The sequence below is a fragment of the Pelodiscus sinensis genome, chromosome 20 (genome assembly GCF_052426305.1).
Source record: "Pelodiscus sinensis isolate ZL-2025 chromosome 20, ASM5242630v1, whole genome shotgun sequence".
Taxonomy (NCBI): Eukaryota; Metazoa; Chordata; order Testudines; family Trionychidae; genus Pelodiscus; species Pelodiscus sinensis.
Window position 1 is genome coordinate 12,995,524 of NC_143071.1, and position 14,686 is coordinate 13,010,209.

Below are 14,686 nucleotides of genomic sequence, written 5' to 3' on the forward strand. Positions count from 1 at the left end.
TTTTTTTTTTAAAGATCTGAAAGTGAAATTTTCTCACTATGTATGCATCTTTCAAAGAGTGAGCCCCACACCTAAAATCATTTCGCATCTGGACTTAACTTCTATTTTTCCCTTAAGGCACTGTCTTATGACATAATTATATAAACAAAAACATTGACATTTCCCATTGAACTGCATCTGTGTATCCTCAGAACAGTCCGGCTCTTTTTTCAAAGCTGACTTTTTATGTACCAGTCTTCCACCCTTCATGTGCCCTTCTATGATGCCATTTTTTATGTCAAAGGGGTGGGAGGGTCTTCAAGTGACTTGACTGTATGTTGGAAACATAATACAGAGTAAAAACGAGTCGTCCAGTGGCATCTTAAAGACTAAGGCCTGGTCTATGCTACAGCAGAAGGCTGAATTAAGATACACAACTTAGCTATAACTTAAATCGTGTTTCTGTGCCCTCCACAGAGCGCAAGGCGGACGGGAACAAATGCTCCCATTGGCTTCCCTTACTCCTTGCGAGGAACCTCAGAAGATTGACCACGGCAGAATCTACCTTCCGTGTAGTTAAGACATGGCCTAACATTTATTTGGGCATAAACTTTCGTGGGCAAAAACCCACTTCATCAGCTGCATAATATTAGTATGCGTCAGTGAGTTTAATGAAAGCTGAGCAGAACTGGCCCAGGCAGATAACCAGATGTAACAATACCAGGGTTTTGCCCACAAAAGGTTAAGCCCAAATAAATCTGTCAGCCTTTAAGTCGCCACAGGACTCCTCGTTGTTTTTTCAGACACAGAACAACATGGCTACCCCTCTGAGAACACACAGAAGATTAAAAAGCAAGCGGATAAAAAGAAAATCTGCCCAGTACTATATTGATGTACCACATTATGCTGCAAGGCGGTTGTGTCATTAAAACTTTGTACAGACACACCCATATTTACAGCACACAATGTACTGAATCATGCAGCATGCCAAGAAACTCAACATATCTAATCTGGCAGAAAAACAAAGTCACATCAGGTTAATCCAATTCTTATATTACACAGTTTTTTAAAACCCAGATGAAAAGAAATCTCTCACGCCTCTCTCCTTTATTGCCCCTAAGAATCTAGCTTTCCACAGTCCCTGTCCCCAGCCCACTTTTGCCATGTTTCTGACTGATTCCTATCCCACCCCCTCAATGCCTAAGCCTACGAGTGGAAATTTACATTGATTAAAACGTGCTGTATAAGGTAGATTTTAGTGGAATGGGCTGGTCGACGTATATTGCAGAGGCTGGATGGTCAGACATATACACGAGGTCAGTCGGACACCTCCCTGCCGACATTTTCCCCACCACTGATCTTGCAACAGTGGCAATAAGAGGAGGTGTTCAAAGCACCCAACTGAAATGGGACATAACTGAGAACAGGGCCATTTCAGCAAGTTGCCCTGGACTGCAGAGCCGGGGTGATTCTGCCTCATAAAGGGGGAAGAGGGTGCAAAGAGACAGTCCAAAGCTATCCTCTGTATGGGCTCCCGCTGCCTAAGTACAGACGGGGGAGGACAGGACGAGCTGAATTTTACAATTCATGGACAGTATTACCACACCAAAGCACGTATAGACCATGAGTCAGGCCTCAAGAAGTTATGCTTAAAAAAAAAAGAGACACTTAAATATTAGTATGGGGATCTTTTTAGCTTGTAGAGACTAATGTTTTGAAGATTTTCTCCATAGGCACAAGGTCTAGAAACTGACATTTAGAAAAGGAAGCCAACATGACATATAACCACGAGACTCCAGTCGGAAAAAGCCCATATACACCGTGAAACTTGCAATAAGATTGCAAGAGCGAGCAACCCTGCTTATACACCAAATGCCCCATTTGCATGGAGGTACAGCAGCAGCAGCAGCCATGTGGCCCCTTGAGAGCTCAGCAGCAGCTGCACTTCAACTCTATGTTAGGAGGGGAGTGAGAAGGTTCCATTTGTCTGATCCCTGAAGAGTCCCCGGAACTAAGCCAGTGACCACCCCAGCTTTGGCAAGAAACGGGATTTAGCTGTGTGACGTAGTGGGGGTACCTGGCTGGTTTCTATGCTGCTGGCTCTCGGGTAACCCCCACTGGCTGCCGCGGGTACCACGACCCAGCAAAACAGGATGAGTCACTATGCAAACCAGTATGGCCAGACACCCCCCATGGAGAGGAACAAAGGAAGGTGGAATGCTGCCCTGGCTGGGGGGCAGGGCTGGAAGAGAGTGAGTTAGTTGCTGGCTGGAAGCATGGAGGAGACAGCCTAGGGAAAGGGGCTGGAGTTTAGGGGCCCAGTCTCCCCCATCTCAAGGGGGCCTGAGGCAGCCTAGCCCAGCTCTGTGACCAGACTACATCTGTGCTGTGCTGTATCCTGGAGAGGCAATAAACTTCCTCTATTCCACCGGCTGGTGCAGTCTGTTTGTGCCATTTCGGGGTGCAGGAGACGGGGGACCCCCAACGCGCCGTCACAAGCTGTTCAGAAGCATTTAGCTCATATGGGGCAAGGGTTACAAATTAAATTGCTTGCTATTATCATTGCACTTCTCTGTGATGCAGCACTCAGTTCAGCCCCAAACATCCCTCAATCCTACTGAAACCTGGTGTTACTCCTTTCCACATTATTGGACGTAAGATCTTGAAATTGCACGTTGTACAATCTGACACCAAACCATTTCAAGATTGCTCCTCTTTTTTGGGGGAGGAGGCTGTCTTTGTTTTACATGTTTTTAAGGCCAGCATGACATTTCACTCCAATTCATCTGAGGAAGTGGGTTTTGCCCACAAAAAAAAAAAAAAAAAAAACCTCATGATTCTAAATGTGTTGATTAGTTGCTAAGGTGCCACAGGACCACGTAGTGCTCACTCCTCCAAGAGCAACATGATTACGGTAACTTCTAGGGACATGAAGGACTAGTCAACTATCCAATAAGCACATGCTTGTCAGAGAGTTGATTACTTGCTTTCCTCCCCCCCACTCCCACCTCTATCAGAAAGAGGTAGCAAGGGGGGCGGTGGGAAGAGGAGGGGATACTTCAAAGTGGCAGTGCCACTTGGAGCATGGGGCCAGACCCTGGGCTCCATGCGGCCCTGCCACTTTGAAATGCCGCGTGCAGCCTGGGGCCAGCTGGAGTGCCTCCAGGCTGCACGCAGCATTTCAAAGAGATAGCACCACAGAGAGCCTGGGGTCAGTGAGGGAGTCCCCAGCTGATCCCGGGCTCCTGACGCCAGGCTCCCCATGGCATTTCAAAGCATCAGCACTGCATGGAGCCCGGATCTGACCCCTTGGGGTGTTGCTACACTTCAAAGACAGAAGCACCCAATCAGCTAATCGAAGAGCCGATGCAAAATGCATCAACTATTTGATGAGTCAATTACTCACAATTTAACATCCCTAGTAACTTCATTGGTTATTCCTTCAGATGAGTGACGCAGGAGTGTTGGGTTTGGAGTCTGTTTCACAGCATATTTGTTTCCTCCATTTGGAAAAAAAGAGTTACAATCACTTTTTCCCCTTAGAAAATAAACCCATGAAAGCGATCACTACTGGGGTTCTGTTTAGACAGCACTTATGGTTTGGTTTTAATGTTTTCATCAGTAGTGCAATTACAGAGAGACCAGGATACTTAAAACAGCCATTTTCATGCACAGCTACTGAACCAGTAGGAGAGCCTCTGAGGACATTAGAAAGCATGTGGTCCAATTCTTGCCATGCAACATAATGGATTTGCTATGAACTAAGAAACAGGCTCATCCATTTGCTTATTAAATTCAGAAGCACCAACCAGTTTTGCAGCAAACTACTTGATCTCTGACCTACTGTCCACCACCATGCTGCAGAATAAGAATTTATAACAGACAGATCCCTAAGGCTAATTGGAGAATTAGTCATTATTGCCATTCCCTGCCACCAACCCTGAGCCAAATACATGTGTGCCTGTCCATTTAGGCTTTTATACTTTTTTGGGGAGGACATTTTGTCACAGATGATTTACTGCTGTGGCTCATTCTGGCATCTGTTTGTGACAAATGTATACTAATTGAAGGAACATGCTGATTTGTAGGCACCTGGTACATTTTGTTTCAGTAATTATCTGCGTTTCATCTCCAATTAAGCACTGAGATCCAAGAGAGTTTTCCCAGGCTCTAATAAGATTGGGGATTTACCATCCTAAACGGGAACGAGGGGGGGGGGGAGAAAGAAAGAAAAAAAAAAAGACAAACTGTAGCATATGAGCAAATGCAACAGCAGAAGACTATTACCAACTTTAAAAGTTAGGAGTTAGCTATGAATGGGAGACAATGGGAGAGGGTTCCGTGGCAGCATGGCCTAAGAATGGGTTCCCTATGTGATGTAAATCCACGCAGAATTTGGCCCTTCCAAGCTGTGGCTCAAACACAGCCCAGTGTAACAGGTGCAACTCCTGTGACAGCGCTGGGCCACTAACGGGGGGTGATATAAACCAGGGGGTACATTTGGCAGAACATAAGAGTCAGTGGCAAAATGTGTAATTTGCACCAGTGTGGAATTCCATGGGTGGACTGGGCATTTCATGCCCAGGAGGGGGCTACAGTAGAAAAAAAGCACTATGTGAGGCCCCACTTCCCTCGGCTGGCACCATGCCGAGCCCAACGCTGTCAGCACCACATCCCGACGTGTGTTAGGTAGACCATTCCTATTGGGGGATGTAAACATTTTAAAAAGTCACCATGTACCCGCTAAAAATCTGACTGGTTGCAGGCTGCAGTCTCTGCAGCATAAAGCTTAAAGAAACTTTATACTGGAGAGACCGCAGCAAAACCTCCCTGGAGGCTCTGCTCCTGGAGGCTTCACTGTGGGTTCTGCAGCCAGCTCCCTGGGAGCAGGGCCAACAGCCCCAGCTGGCTCCACTCCCAGGGAGCCAGTGTGTAACCTGCAGTTGGGAGGGCAGGGGGAGAGAGAACAGGCCCACCACAGAAAGAGGCTGCAGTAGGTTCCACAGGGCTGGAACACCCCCCTGCCGGGGCGGGTGGGGAGCTGGTCCAGCCCCTACCAGCTAACAGGAACCATTTAAGATGATGTTTCCCAGTTAACCTTTCACATCCCTAGTCCCTATTGACGTCACCGGCTTCATCTCTGGCTCCTCAACACAAAATCAGTGTCCGGTGGGCTCAACTTGGGGCCATTTACACTTATTTTCTCAACTGAAAACACGACTGAATCTGATCCACCGACTCCGTGTTCAATTTGTGGTTTTCCAGCTCTTGCCCCATCCAGAGCACCTCACGTGCTCAGGATCATAGCACGTGTATCTCTGGAGACTGGTTGGCTGAGATACTGCTTTTCTATCCATCCCTGGCTTTTCTGGAACTTGTCTGGAATTCATATCATTTTAGCCACGGCTGACAGTGAGACTGTTAACAAAATGTTCATTTTTAGTTAGCAACATGTAACTGAAGGTATCCCTGACAATGAGCCCTCAGCCAGTGAGAGCTTCGGATTTTACTGACCATGAGCGTTCTCTTTGCTGACCACGAGCGTTCTCTTTGCTGACCACGAGCGTTCTCTTTGCTGACCACGAGCGTCTTTTTATGCTGCTCTTAGAACATACAGCATCACCGCTGGCTACCACCTCACACAGAAAATCCAGAAAGACAAGAGAACCCTTCCATTCTCCCATGCCCTTAGGAGTTGATGGGGATGGAGAGGGAGGGACAAAATGCTGGATTGTGCAGCAACTTTCTCCAGCTGAGCAGCATCTCAAGCCAGGTCTGCTCTTAAAATTTCGAGTCAATAACTATGGCACGCAGGTGTATGAAAAAATCCATACCCCTAAGTCCCATAGCAGTGCTGTACTCACCCCCAGTGTAGGCACAGCTATGTCAATGGAAGAATGTTTCTGTCATCCTCGCTACTCAGTGAGATGTTCCTACAGTGATGGAAAATACCTCTTCTGTCAGTACAGGCTGCACCGGCCCTATGGGATGATGCTGACACAGCTATGGTGCCATAGCTATGCCACTAGAATCCGCTTGGTATAGACACGGCCTTTCTCTGTGAGCAGCCCCATCCAACTCAACGGGATTATCTGAGGAGTAAACAACTCAGCGTGATTAACTAGGCGAAACCTGGCCACAACTATCTCTCGCTTTGCCAGTCTACAGCCAAACACACAGTTTAACATTTTCTAAGATTTACATTTAATCAATGTCTTCTTCGATGTCCCCTCTGCCAAACTTATTGTGAAAATGCATGAAGACTCCAGAAGACGCTTGCTTCTTCAAAAGTCCAGTAACGGAACGAGTCAAACACATTTTGCACCACCTTTCGAGACGTGAAATAAGGCTCTTTGAAATGCACCACAGCTCCTGACCCACATGATCGTGACACGTACAGGTGGCTCTCGGACATCCCTGAAATGTCTCACTGGGAACAAGTCGCGCCTGTTACCCATTGTGCAATCCTTACTTTCCTTGAGTAGCACTTAACTCACACACGTAGCCTCATTTATTTGGTCAAAGCAACTTCACGTGAGGTTTGCAGAATGAGGCCGTGTATATTTCTAAATTATCATACAAAAAGGAGAACATCTTTCTTTTGCTTGTTTAACCCCTACAGGGTTTTAAATTGCTTGATCACATAAAAAAGAATCTAGAAATCAGTAATTAGCATTTAAGCAGCAAATTGAATCTACCAAGTAAGGAGGGGACACAATGTGCTTGCTTCCAGCACTAGCCAGGTGGTGCATTCAGAATTTTTTTTTCTTGTCATGTATGTATGTGCCAAAACATACTCTGTATATTTCGTTGACCCCAAATGCAGCTTGGAGATCTTCTGCATATTACATTTCCCTGGCACATGAAGCCCATATAGTTCAACCTTCCCATTTCGCTGTTATTTCACTAGAGGCTGCTCATGGCAGAAACACACAGTCCAGTGTGTGCTTGCTGCTGTTCTAGCAAAAGTCATGCTGAGCAGACTGCACAGGGCAGGGCCACGTGTCACAACACATGGTCCTGCAGGCAACAGCCCTTCCCAGCCTTCATGGGAGACAATGTGAAAAAGCAGCACTCAAGCCGGGCCTGCTGCCACGTGGCAGTCCCAGGTTCAAAAAAAATGCAGGGGGAGATGGGCACTGGAGGTGGTGTCCTCAGCCTCTCAGCAAGGGGGTTCATCATGATATGGACCACGCGCCTCGTAATTGCTTCTAAGCAAGCATTACAGCTAAAGAGGAGCTTGTGTTTTTATCTGGCTGCTGGGAATATGCAAGTCCGTGGATTGGAAAAGCTGTTCTGGAAGACAGGGTGAATATTAAGATATATGGGAGGTAAAGGGCAAACCAGATTTAAAGGGTGTTTTAACACATCCCTTCTTGAACTAGGCCACTGCTTAAGTCACTCCATATATGGTGTCAAGAGATTAGATGCATCAAGCGAAAGACTGTATCTATTTGCCTGGTGTCCTTAGGACTGGAACCAGACAGATAAGAGACAGAACTTTCAATTTCCCCATAGTAACCCATTTCTATCATTACAATTCAGTATCTATTTGGCAAGTAAAGAGGCAGAGTTATGACATGCATTGTACATGACAGCACTCAATTCCTGCTCTATTCAAACACTCAGTGAGCAAAAATGTAAGGAAATTCTTCCTACCTCAGCTTCCACTTGGGCCCCATATAGCCCTACCCACTTTCTGTAGACCCCTCATGACAGCTGTCCTATCTATTTAAATTATAAATATGAAATACAAAAAGCCAGATTTTAAACTGATGCTAGTGATCACCAACCAGGTATCCTCTGACGACAGCAAAGTACTGCCTTCAACATTCTCCCCCCAAACACAGCAAAGTGCAGTTAAACATTCTTTAAAGAACTCCACAGCCAAATCCAAGTCTGCGTTCCTACTGCAGAACAAAGACAACACAAGTTGGAAACACACATAATATGAAGCATCAACAAAATGTGTTGATAGGTTACTTAAAAAAAAATCTGTTCGCTAACATGGCAGCAACAGTATTCCTTAAGATAATTATTGATTTAAACCAACTAATCAGAGGTTAAGTGCCCCTTACAGCAAAGTGAAAATATTTCCAAGTCCATCTACACGTTGTGTTGGTGAATTGAACACTCTCAATGCCTCATCATTAAACAAAATCACAACCAGAATCTAATCTTGCAGCGCTCACTATTCTGGATAGCTCTTGATCCAAATACAAATGGTAAACCCTATATGTAGAGTCTCCACATACATTCCTGGATTGTATTATTTCATTCATTCTTCACCCAGAGAACAAATGACAAATGGAATCACTGTCTTTCTGTCAACCACAAGGTAAAGACATACAATACAAAAAAAAAAAAAGGGGGGGGGAACATTTTTTTCTTAAGGAAAGCCAATCTGTTACAATTTTGTAATGTTGTATTTATAGTGAAGGTCAGATTAGCTCTGCTGAGCTCAACTAAGTTTGCTGGCGAATGTCAATGCAAGTTTCTGGATCATTTCCAGTAGTTGTAAATGTGTTAGAATTTAGGATCTAATTGTCTCATTCAAACAATGGTTACATTTTCAGTACACATGTGATATTTACTATTATAATGTCAACAATGCATTTTATGTTGCTTGTATATGAATCTTATAAACATACATGTCTCAGTCTCTGTCCCACTTACACAAACATATATATATGGCCTCCGCACAGTACTGACATGTATGCATACACATATTTTAGCACTGACGCATCACATACTATGAGGCCAAATTCTGCTAGTCTTACTCATGAGAGCAGACCCATTCAAACCATCTGACAGGAGGTGAGCAAGATTTGGTCCTATAGATATATTAAATGCCACACTGCAAGATAGGCGGCACTAACAACATTAAGCAAGATGACATTCAGAACACAAAGCACTACAAACCTTTATTATACGTGCGATAGATAGACTGATCACCCTGGCATCTTCGTTTTACCAGCATTAATAAGACCATCTGAACTGCATTTGATTGGTACTGTAATACTTTTTTTGTCATTCTAATTACTCCTGTATCTTAGCATAAGAAAATAAATCATGACAACAAGCAGAAGTCCTTTTAATAACGAAAAGACAAGGGAGTCCACAACTATCAAACCAAAACTTTTCTCAAGGTACAATTTTAAAACCAGACAACAAAGTCCACATGTAATGTGTAAATGTCATGCCTTCATTCTAATGCTGTTTTTACATTATCAGCTGCAGCTCACTATCTTCTAAACGAATGTCATGTTTTGAGAGAAATCTTCACATAGTAGGTTTAACTGCTATTTTTTAAATACAAAGAGTTTTATATTTTTGAAATATATTTGTAATCTGATTTTAAAAGTAGATCAAACACTGAAATCCATGTTGGATTGTGGATGTTCCCTCAAAACAAAGCATGCGAGACTAGAGATGTTTATAAAACGATGTAGGTTAGAATGTATTTGCATTGTCTCTCAGAAAATTAATGCTTACAAATGTATTTGGTTTTTCCTCTGCATCCAGGTTATAGAACAGAAAAAAAATATTGTGACTAACAGACAAACTCTGCTCCTCATCTAGAGAAAAATAAACTACATTATTGTTAGGCAATAGAAGGAATTGTGAAAACTCTGATCACAGCTATTTCCTCTTCTTCCTCGCCGTCTTTTCCCTAAGGCTATATCTCGACTGCAAGCTTCTTTCGAAAGATACTTTTGAAAAAGAGCATCTAGACTACAACCAATACTTTCGAAAAAAGCAAGCCGCTTTTTCAAAAGACAGCACTCAGGCAGCCTGGATGCTCTCTTTCGAAAAAGCACACTTTGCATTACATAGCGCCTTTTTTCGAAAGAGCACTTTACAAGTGTTATTCCTTGTAAAGCGAGGTTTTCTGTGGTCAAAAAACTGCTGCGTTCTTTCGATTTACTTTCGAAAGAACGCGTCAGCAGTCTAGATGCAGATCTAGAAAAAAGGCCACTTTTTTCGAAAAATCCCTGTAGTCTAGACACACCCTAAGAGACCTGGATTTATTTTACAACAGTAAAAAAATATGTATATGTATCAATAACTGCATTTATGAGCAGTCCTGTGGCACCTTAGAGATTAACAAATGTAATAGGTCAGGAGCTTTTGTGAGTAAAACCCACTTCATCAGCTCAGGAAAAACACTCAAACTCAACGGCCTGCAAAAAAACATGCAAACAGCTGACCCATAACATAGATTACAAATAAATTCTGACAGGTGATCATTAAAAGGCTGGCTCTCTTTCAGGGGCTCCTGAAAAAAGAATGGCAAAGGATAATCACTTCTTAATTGTGTGCTTGGGGGGGGGGGGGGGGAGGGGGGGGGGAGAGAGAGAGAGAGAGAGAACGAACACATGTTGTATGCACAATGGCTTATTAAAATATATCAAGAAAAGTAGGGGTGTTTTTCCTCTTGCCAATTCTAAACGTTATTTAATGTTGGAGAATGGTAAAAATTACTGTTAATTCTGAACTCCAAGATCGCTTAAAACTGAGGTGGGAGTAAGTGTAAACAGTCTCACAAGGACTAGCCAGTGAGAAAGCAAGTAAATGAAAGTCTCAGAACACCATATTATGCTCTTTCCAACTTGGGCCCCAAACACCGTTCACAGCCTTATTTAAAAAAAAAAAAATAAGAAATTAATTTGGCAATTCATGTGGTTTTGGCACATTATTTTTCCTCCCTAACTACTACATTCTGTGTATTTATTTTGACTCTCAGATGGCTCTGACAATAGCACATACATGCTGTGCATGGCAAGTGATCAAGCAGGGAGGAGAGGAGAGATTTCCTGTTCTCTGCAGCTTACTTTGCTCTCTCAAATGGTGTGAGTGTAGGGTCACAATCCAAGTTTAGCAAGACTATGTCACTTTATTTGAATCAGAAGGCTTCTTATTGCTCCATTTCCACCAAACTGTTGGTATCATGCATCAGATTCCCACCTCTGACTTGACACATTGGGGTAACTCCATTATTGATACTAAGGGTCTGATTTAAGCCCCCTGAACTCAGTGAAAAATTCCCCATTGACATACAATGGTTTTAAATTAGGCTCTACTGTCAAAATCCAGTTTAAGGTGTTTATTTCTCTGCCCTTTGCTTAGGGCAGAATTAGATAAATTCATGGAGGGCCAATCCATCAATGTCTATTAGCCAGGATAGGCAGGCATGCAACCCTATGCTCTGAGTGTCCCTAGCCTCTTTTTGCCAGAAGCTGGGAGTGGATGAGATGGGGTGAATCACTCAATGATTGCCTGTTCTGTTCATTCCATCTGAAGCATCTGGCATTGGAAGACAGGATACTAGGCTAGATGGACAATTGGTCTGACCCAGTATGGCTGTTCCTATGTAGGTCTGAGTCTCGTATAACTCAGCCGAAGTCAGTAATTACGCTCTGGGTCTACACTAGAGTGACAGATCAGAATCTGCTGCAAATGTTTGTGTTTTATTTCTTTAACTATTATTTGTCCATTTTTTATTGTGTGCACTTTTTGACTGGATTATCACAGGAGGATACAGGACATACAACGATATGGGCAATGTTACAGACAAGGACCCTCTTCCCTACCATTTCCACTGAAATGCCAGCTGGGACCTGAATTCTCTTCTGTCTCAGTGGTCCTGTTGACTGTATAAATTCTCTTTCGCGGTCTCTCTCCTTTTTCCTTTCCCTGTTCATTTCACACTGTGGCATCTGTGCATTACTATTTTTACTTCTGTTTGTATTTTTAGCCTGATAAATAGCTAGGTTACCAGGAGGGAAAAGACAACAGGCAATTTTCCATGGAATTTCCACAAGTTATTGACACAATATAAGCAAAAATCCCTGTGGAGCTGGTTAGCATTTTTCCAGATTATCAATTATTATTACTACTGACCCTACCAAAGACGTGCTTCATGTTGGAAACTTCGCTATGCTGCCTGTGTCAATCACGTAGTGAGAAATAATTTACTTTCTTTGTTTGTGTGGTTATTTAAGAACCTCTAGGGCAGATCTTGCAAGTGAGTTACCTGGTCTGACTGGGCTCTGCATGCAGTTTTGAGACACCATGCCTGGATGCACTGATGTAGAGGCCCTGTTGCTGAGGTCCATGACAGAGGGTGCTGCTGAGGTAGCTTGCTGGAGATTTGGCTGGTGTGGACTGTGGTCATGCTGGGCCGGGCTGGGCGGAATTCCATTTTCTGAGAGGAATTCTTCCAGGTCCATGTATTCCAACTGGAAAGTATCTCCATCATATGGCAGCGTCTTGTCCCATAGCGTTGGCCCCAAAAAAGCAGATTGTGGGACTGAGGCGCTGGTGCTGTCATCGTCTAGCTTCTTTTCTTTGTCTTTTTCTTTACCAAATGCTTATAAAAAAAAGCATAGTAAAGTTATAAGGGTTGAGTAGTTCATAATTATTATTTTTCAAGAAAATATTTTTCCACTTTTTTAAATATCTCACCACAGATATAAGTCCTTGGATTCCTTTCACATGGCACAGAATTAAAGGGTTGACTTTTAAATGACTGTGTATGTATGCACATTTTCATCAGTTCTATTTTTAATTGACAATTCAGCAGCATTCAATGTGCACTTTGATAAAGGCTTACAGATTTCTTGAGAGAGTCCGTGCTAATTGACAAAGCAAGTTACGGAGAAGATGCTGCCAGATATTTTATTGTATTGGAAAGGATCACTTTTATTTTAACATTATTAAACAAAATACTTTAACATTATTTAAATAAAAGGGCCCAACCCTGCAGACTTTAAACAGCTCAGCCATTGAGCTTAAGTTGTTTTGCTTGCTTTGAGGTTGCAGAATTGGGCCCATAAGAAGTGATAAACATCACAGTATTTTTATCATCATTAAAAATAATGTTTAGCTATTTCATTTTCTGCTGCATATTTTGACCATTATTGTAAACATACGTTAGGATAAATATACTCAAGAGATGTAAAAAACAGGCAAATAAATTACAAAAAATGCGGACTAAAATTAAGAACCTAAACTGCCTATTAATGGTAAAACAAAGTGCTTTTATTCACCGTTAATTTGGAAAATGCTCTTAAACACCTAATAAAGTGAACAAGACACCGTGAGGTCACTTTTTTTTTTAAAATGTAGCCCCTTGATTTGCTAGTCTAAATTATTACAGTGTTTCCCCCAGATATATTCCCTTTAAGAACAAGATCAGTAGATATTGCAGGATGTATGTTTTCGAAATAACACATGCTTTTGTAATAAAGCCACACTTGATAAAAATTATGATTGCATTGTCTTATCCTCCCCAGAACTGTACATTGCAACGTTTCAGCTTTAAAATTCTTATTCGTTACCATTCACCCAAATAAGTTTTAAACATATTTTTTTTTTAAAAGGGGAGCAAAGTCAGGAAGCAAAATCCCCACCAAACGAAAAAGATGTTCCAACTTCAGTCACCCAGAACATACACTCATTTCTGGAAGGACATTTGGAACACTGTGCTGTCTGCTTCTTCCTAATAAGTCTGTCTTAAGTACAGATGGAACTGTGTTCATTTTCAGAAGATCTCCAGTATATTGCCCACCGCTTAGCTGAGCTATCAATTGTTCTGCACTGATTCAAAAGAGAGCTGTTTTTCAACAGCGCATTGATCATGTGTAGCCATGCCATGATCATTCATATTCTACTGACTTGCTCTCAAAAACTAAAAGTGACAATCTCCTGGGAAAAGAAGCTGCAGAGGTTCACAGCTGACCGCTAGGAAGGTTCCTCTGCTTTTCCTACTTGGCTCTGCTCTTCCAACGATGCAGAACTCTCAAGCGGCAATTTATGGGGCAGCTTCAGCAGGGCAACTCGGCACTGGAGACCCAGCCTGCCATGCAGGCGCTGGCTAGGGACGAGTTACCCCCGCTAGCAAAGCAACTTTCTGCGTCTCACCGTCTTCGTGGGTCAGCGGCAGCTTGAGCGGGTTTTCCAGCAGGGACTTCAGCACCCCGTAAGTCGGAGGTAGGAACGGCGGGTTCAGAGGGAGAGGGCGAGACATTTTTCCCTCCCGCTTCCAACCAAAACACACAAAACCCCCCAAATCTGCAGCCAGCCCAGCCGGAGCAGGGGGAGCAATTGCAGCGGGCTCGCTCGGTTCTGGCAAGCGACGCCCCGGGCTCGTCTGCGCCTGCCCCCAGCAAACCAGCGCCCAGCTCCCACCCCCCGCTGCCTCCTGCGCCCGGACGCGCGGCGCGGCTCAGAGCACTCGCCCAGCCATGTGCCGCCCCGGCCGCGATTGACGTCAGCGCCCCGCCCCGCTGCCGGAGAGGCCGGCGGGGGAGGAGCTCCCCGCGGATCCAAGTGCGCCGGCAGCCGCCCCCGCCGGGCTGCGTGTTCCACGTGGCTGCGCGGCGCCCCTTGGAGACGCGGCTCTATCGCGGTTCACGTGCGGGCTCCCAGGCTGCTCGCTGCTGCTGCTGCCCCCTGCCAGCGCTTTGGGGTTGGCCTAAGGATTGACGTGCTGGGGCCCTAGGCAGTCCTAGACTGGCCAGTTTTTCCAACATCAGCTGCTTTTGCGGGAAAACTTGCCAGCTGTCTACACCGGCCGCTTGAATTTCCGCAAAAGCACTGACTTCCTACTGTCTGAAATCAGTGCTTCTTGCGGAAATGCTATGCTGCTCCCGTTGGGGCAAAAGCCCTCTTGCGCACATCATTTGCGCAAAAGGGCCAGTGT

General features: G+C 44.1%; 1 protein-coding gene across 2 annotated transcripts in view; it reads right to left on the reverse strand.

Annotated features, from left to right (window-relative positions):
• The window catches only part of HLF (HLF transcription factor, PAR bZIP family member), a 48,499-nt gene extending 34,245 nt beyond the window's left edge, over positions 1-14,254 (reverse strand). Inside the window, exons 1-2 of one of the 2 annotated variants that reach the window (XM_006125142.5) lie at positions 13,906-14,254; positions 12,017-12,352 (exon numbers count right to left, since the gene is read on the reverse strand). In XM_006125142.5, coding sequence (XP_006125204.1) covers positions 12,017-12,352; positions 13,906-14,011 — 442 coding nt within the window. In that variant the 5' untranslated portion in view covers positions 14,012-14,254. The remainder of the gene's footprint in view (positions 1-12,016; positions 12,353-13,905) is intronic. The other variant, XM_006125143.5, reaches the window with a different exon arrangement.
• Positions 14,255-14,686: the final 432 nt, after the last annotated feature.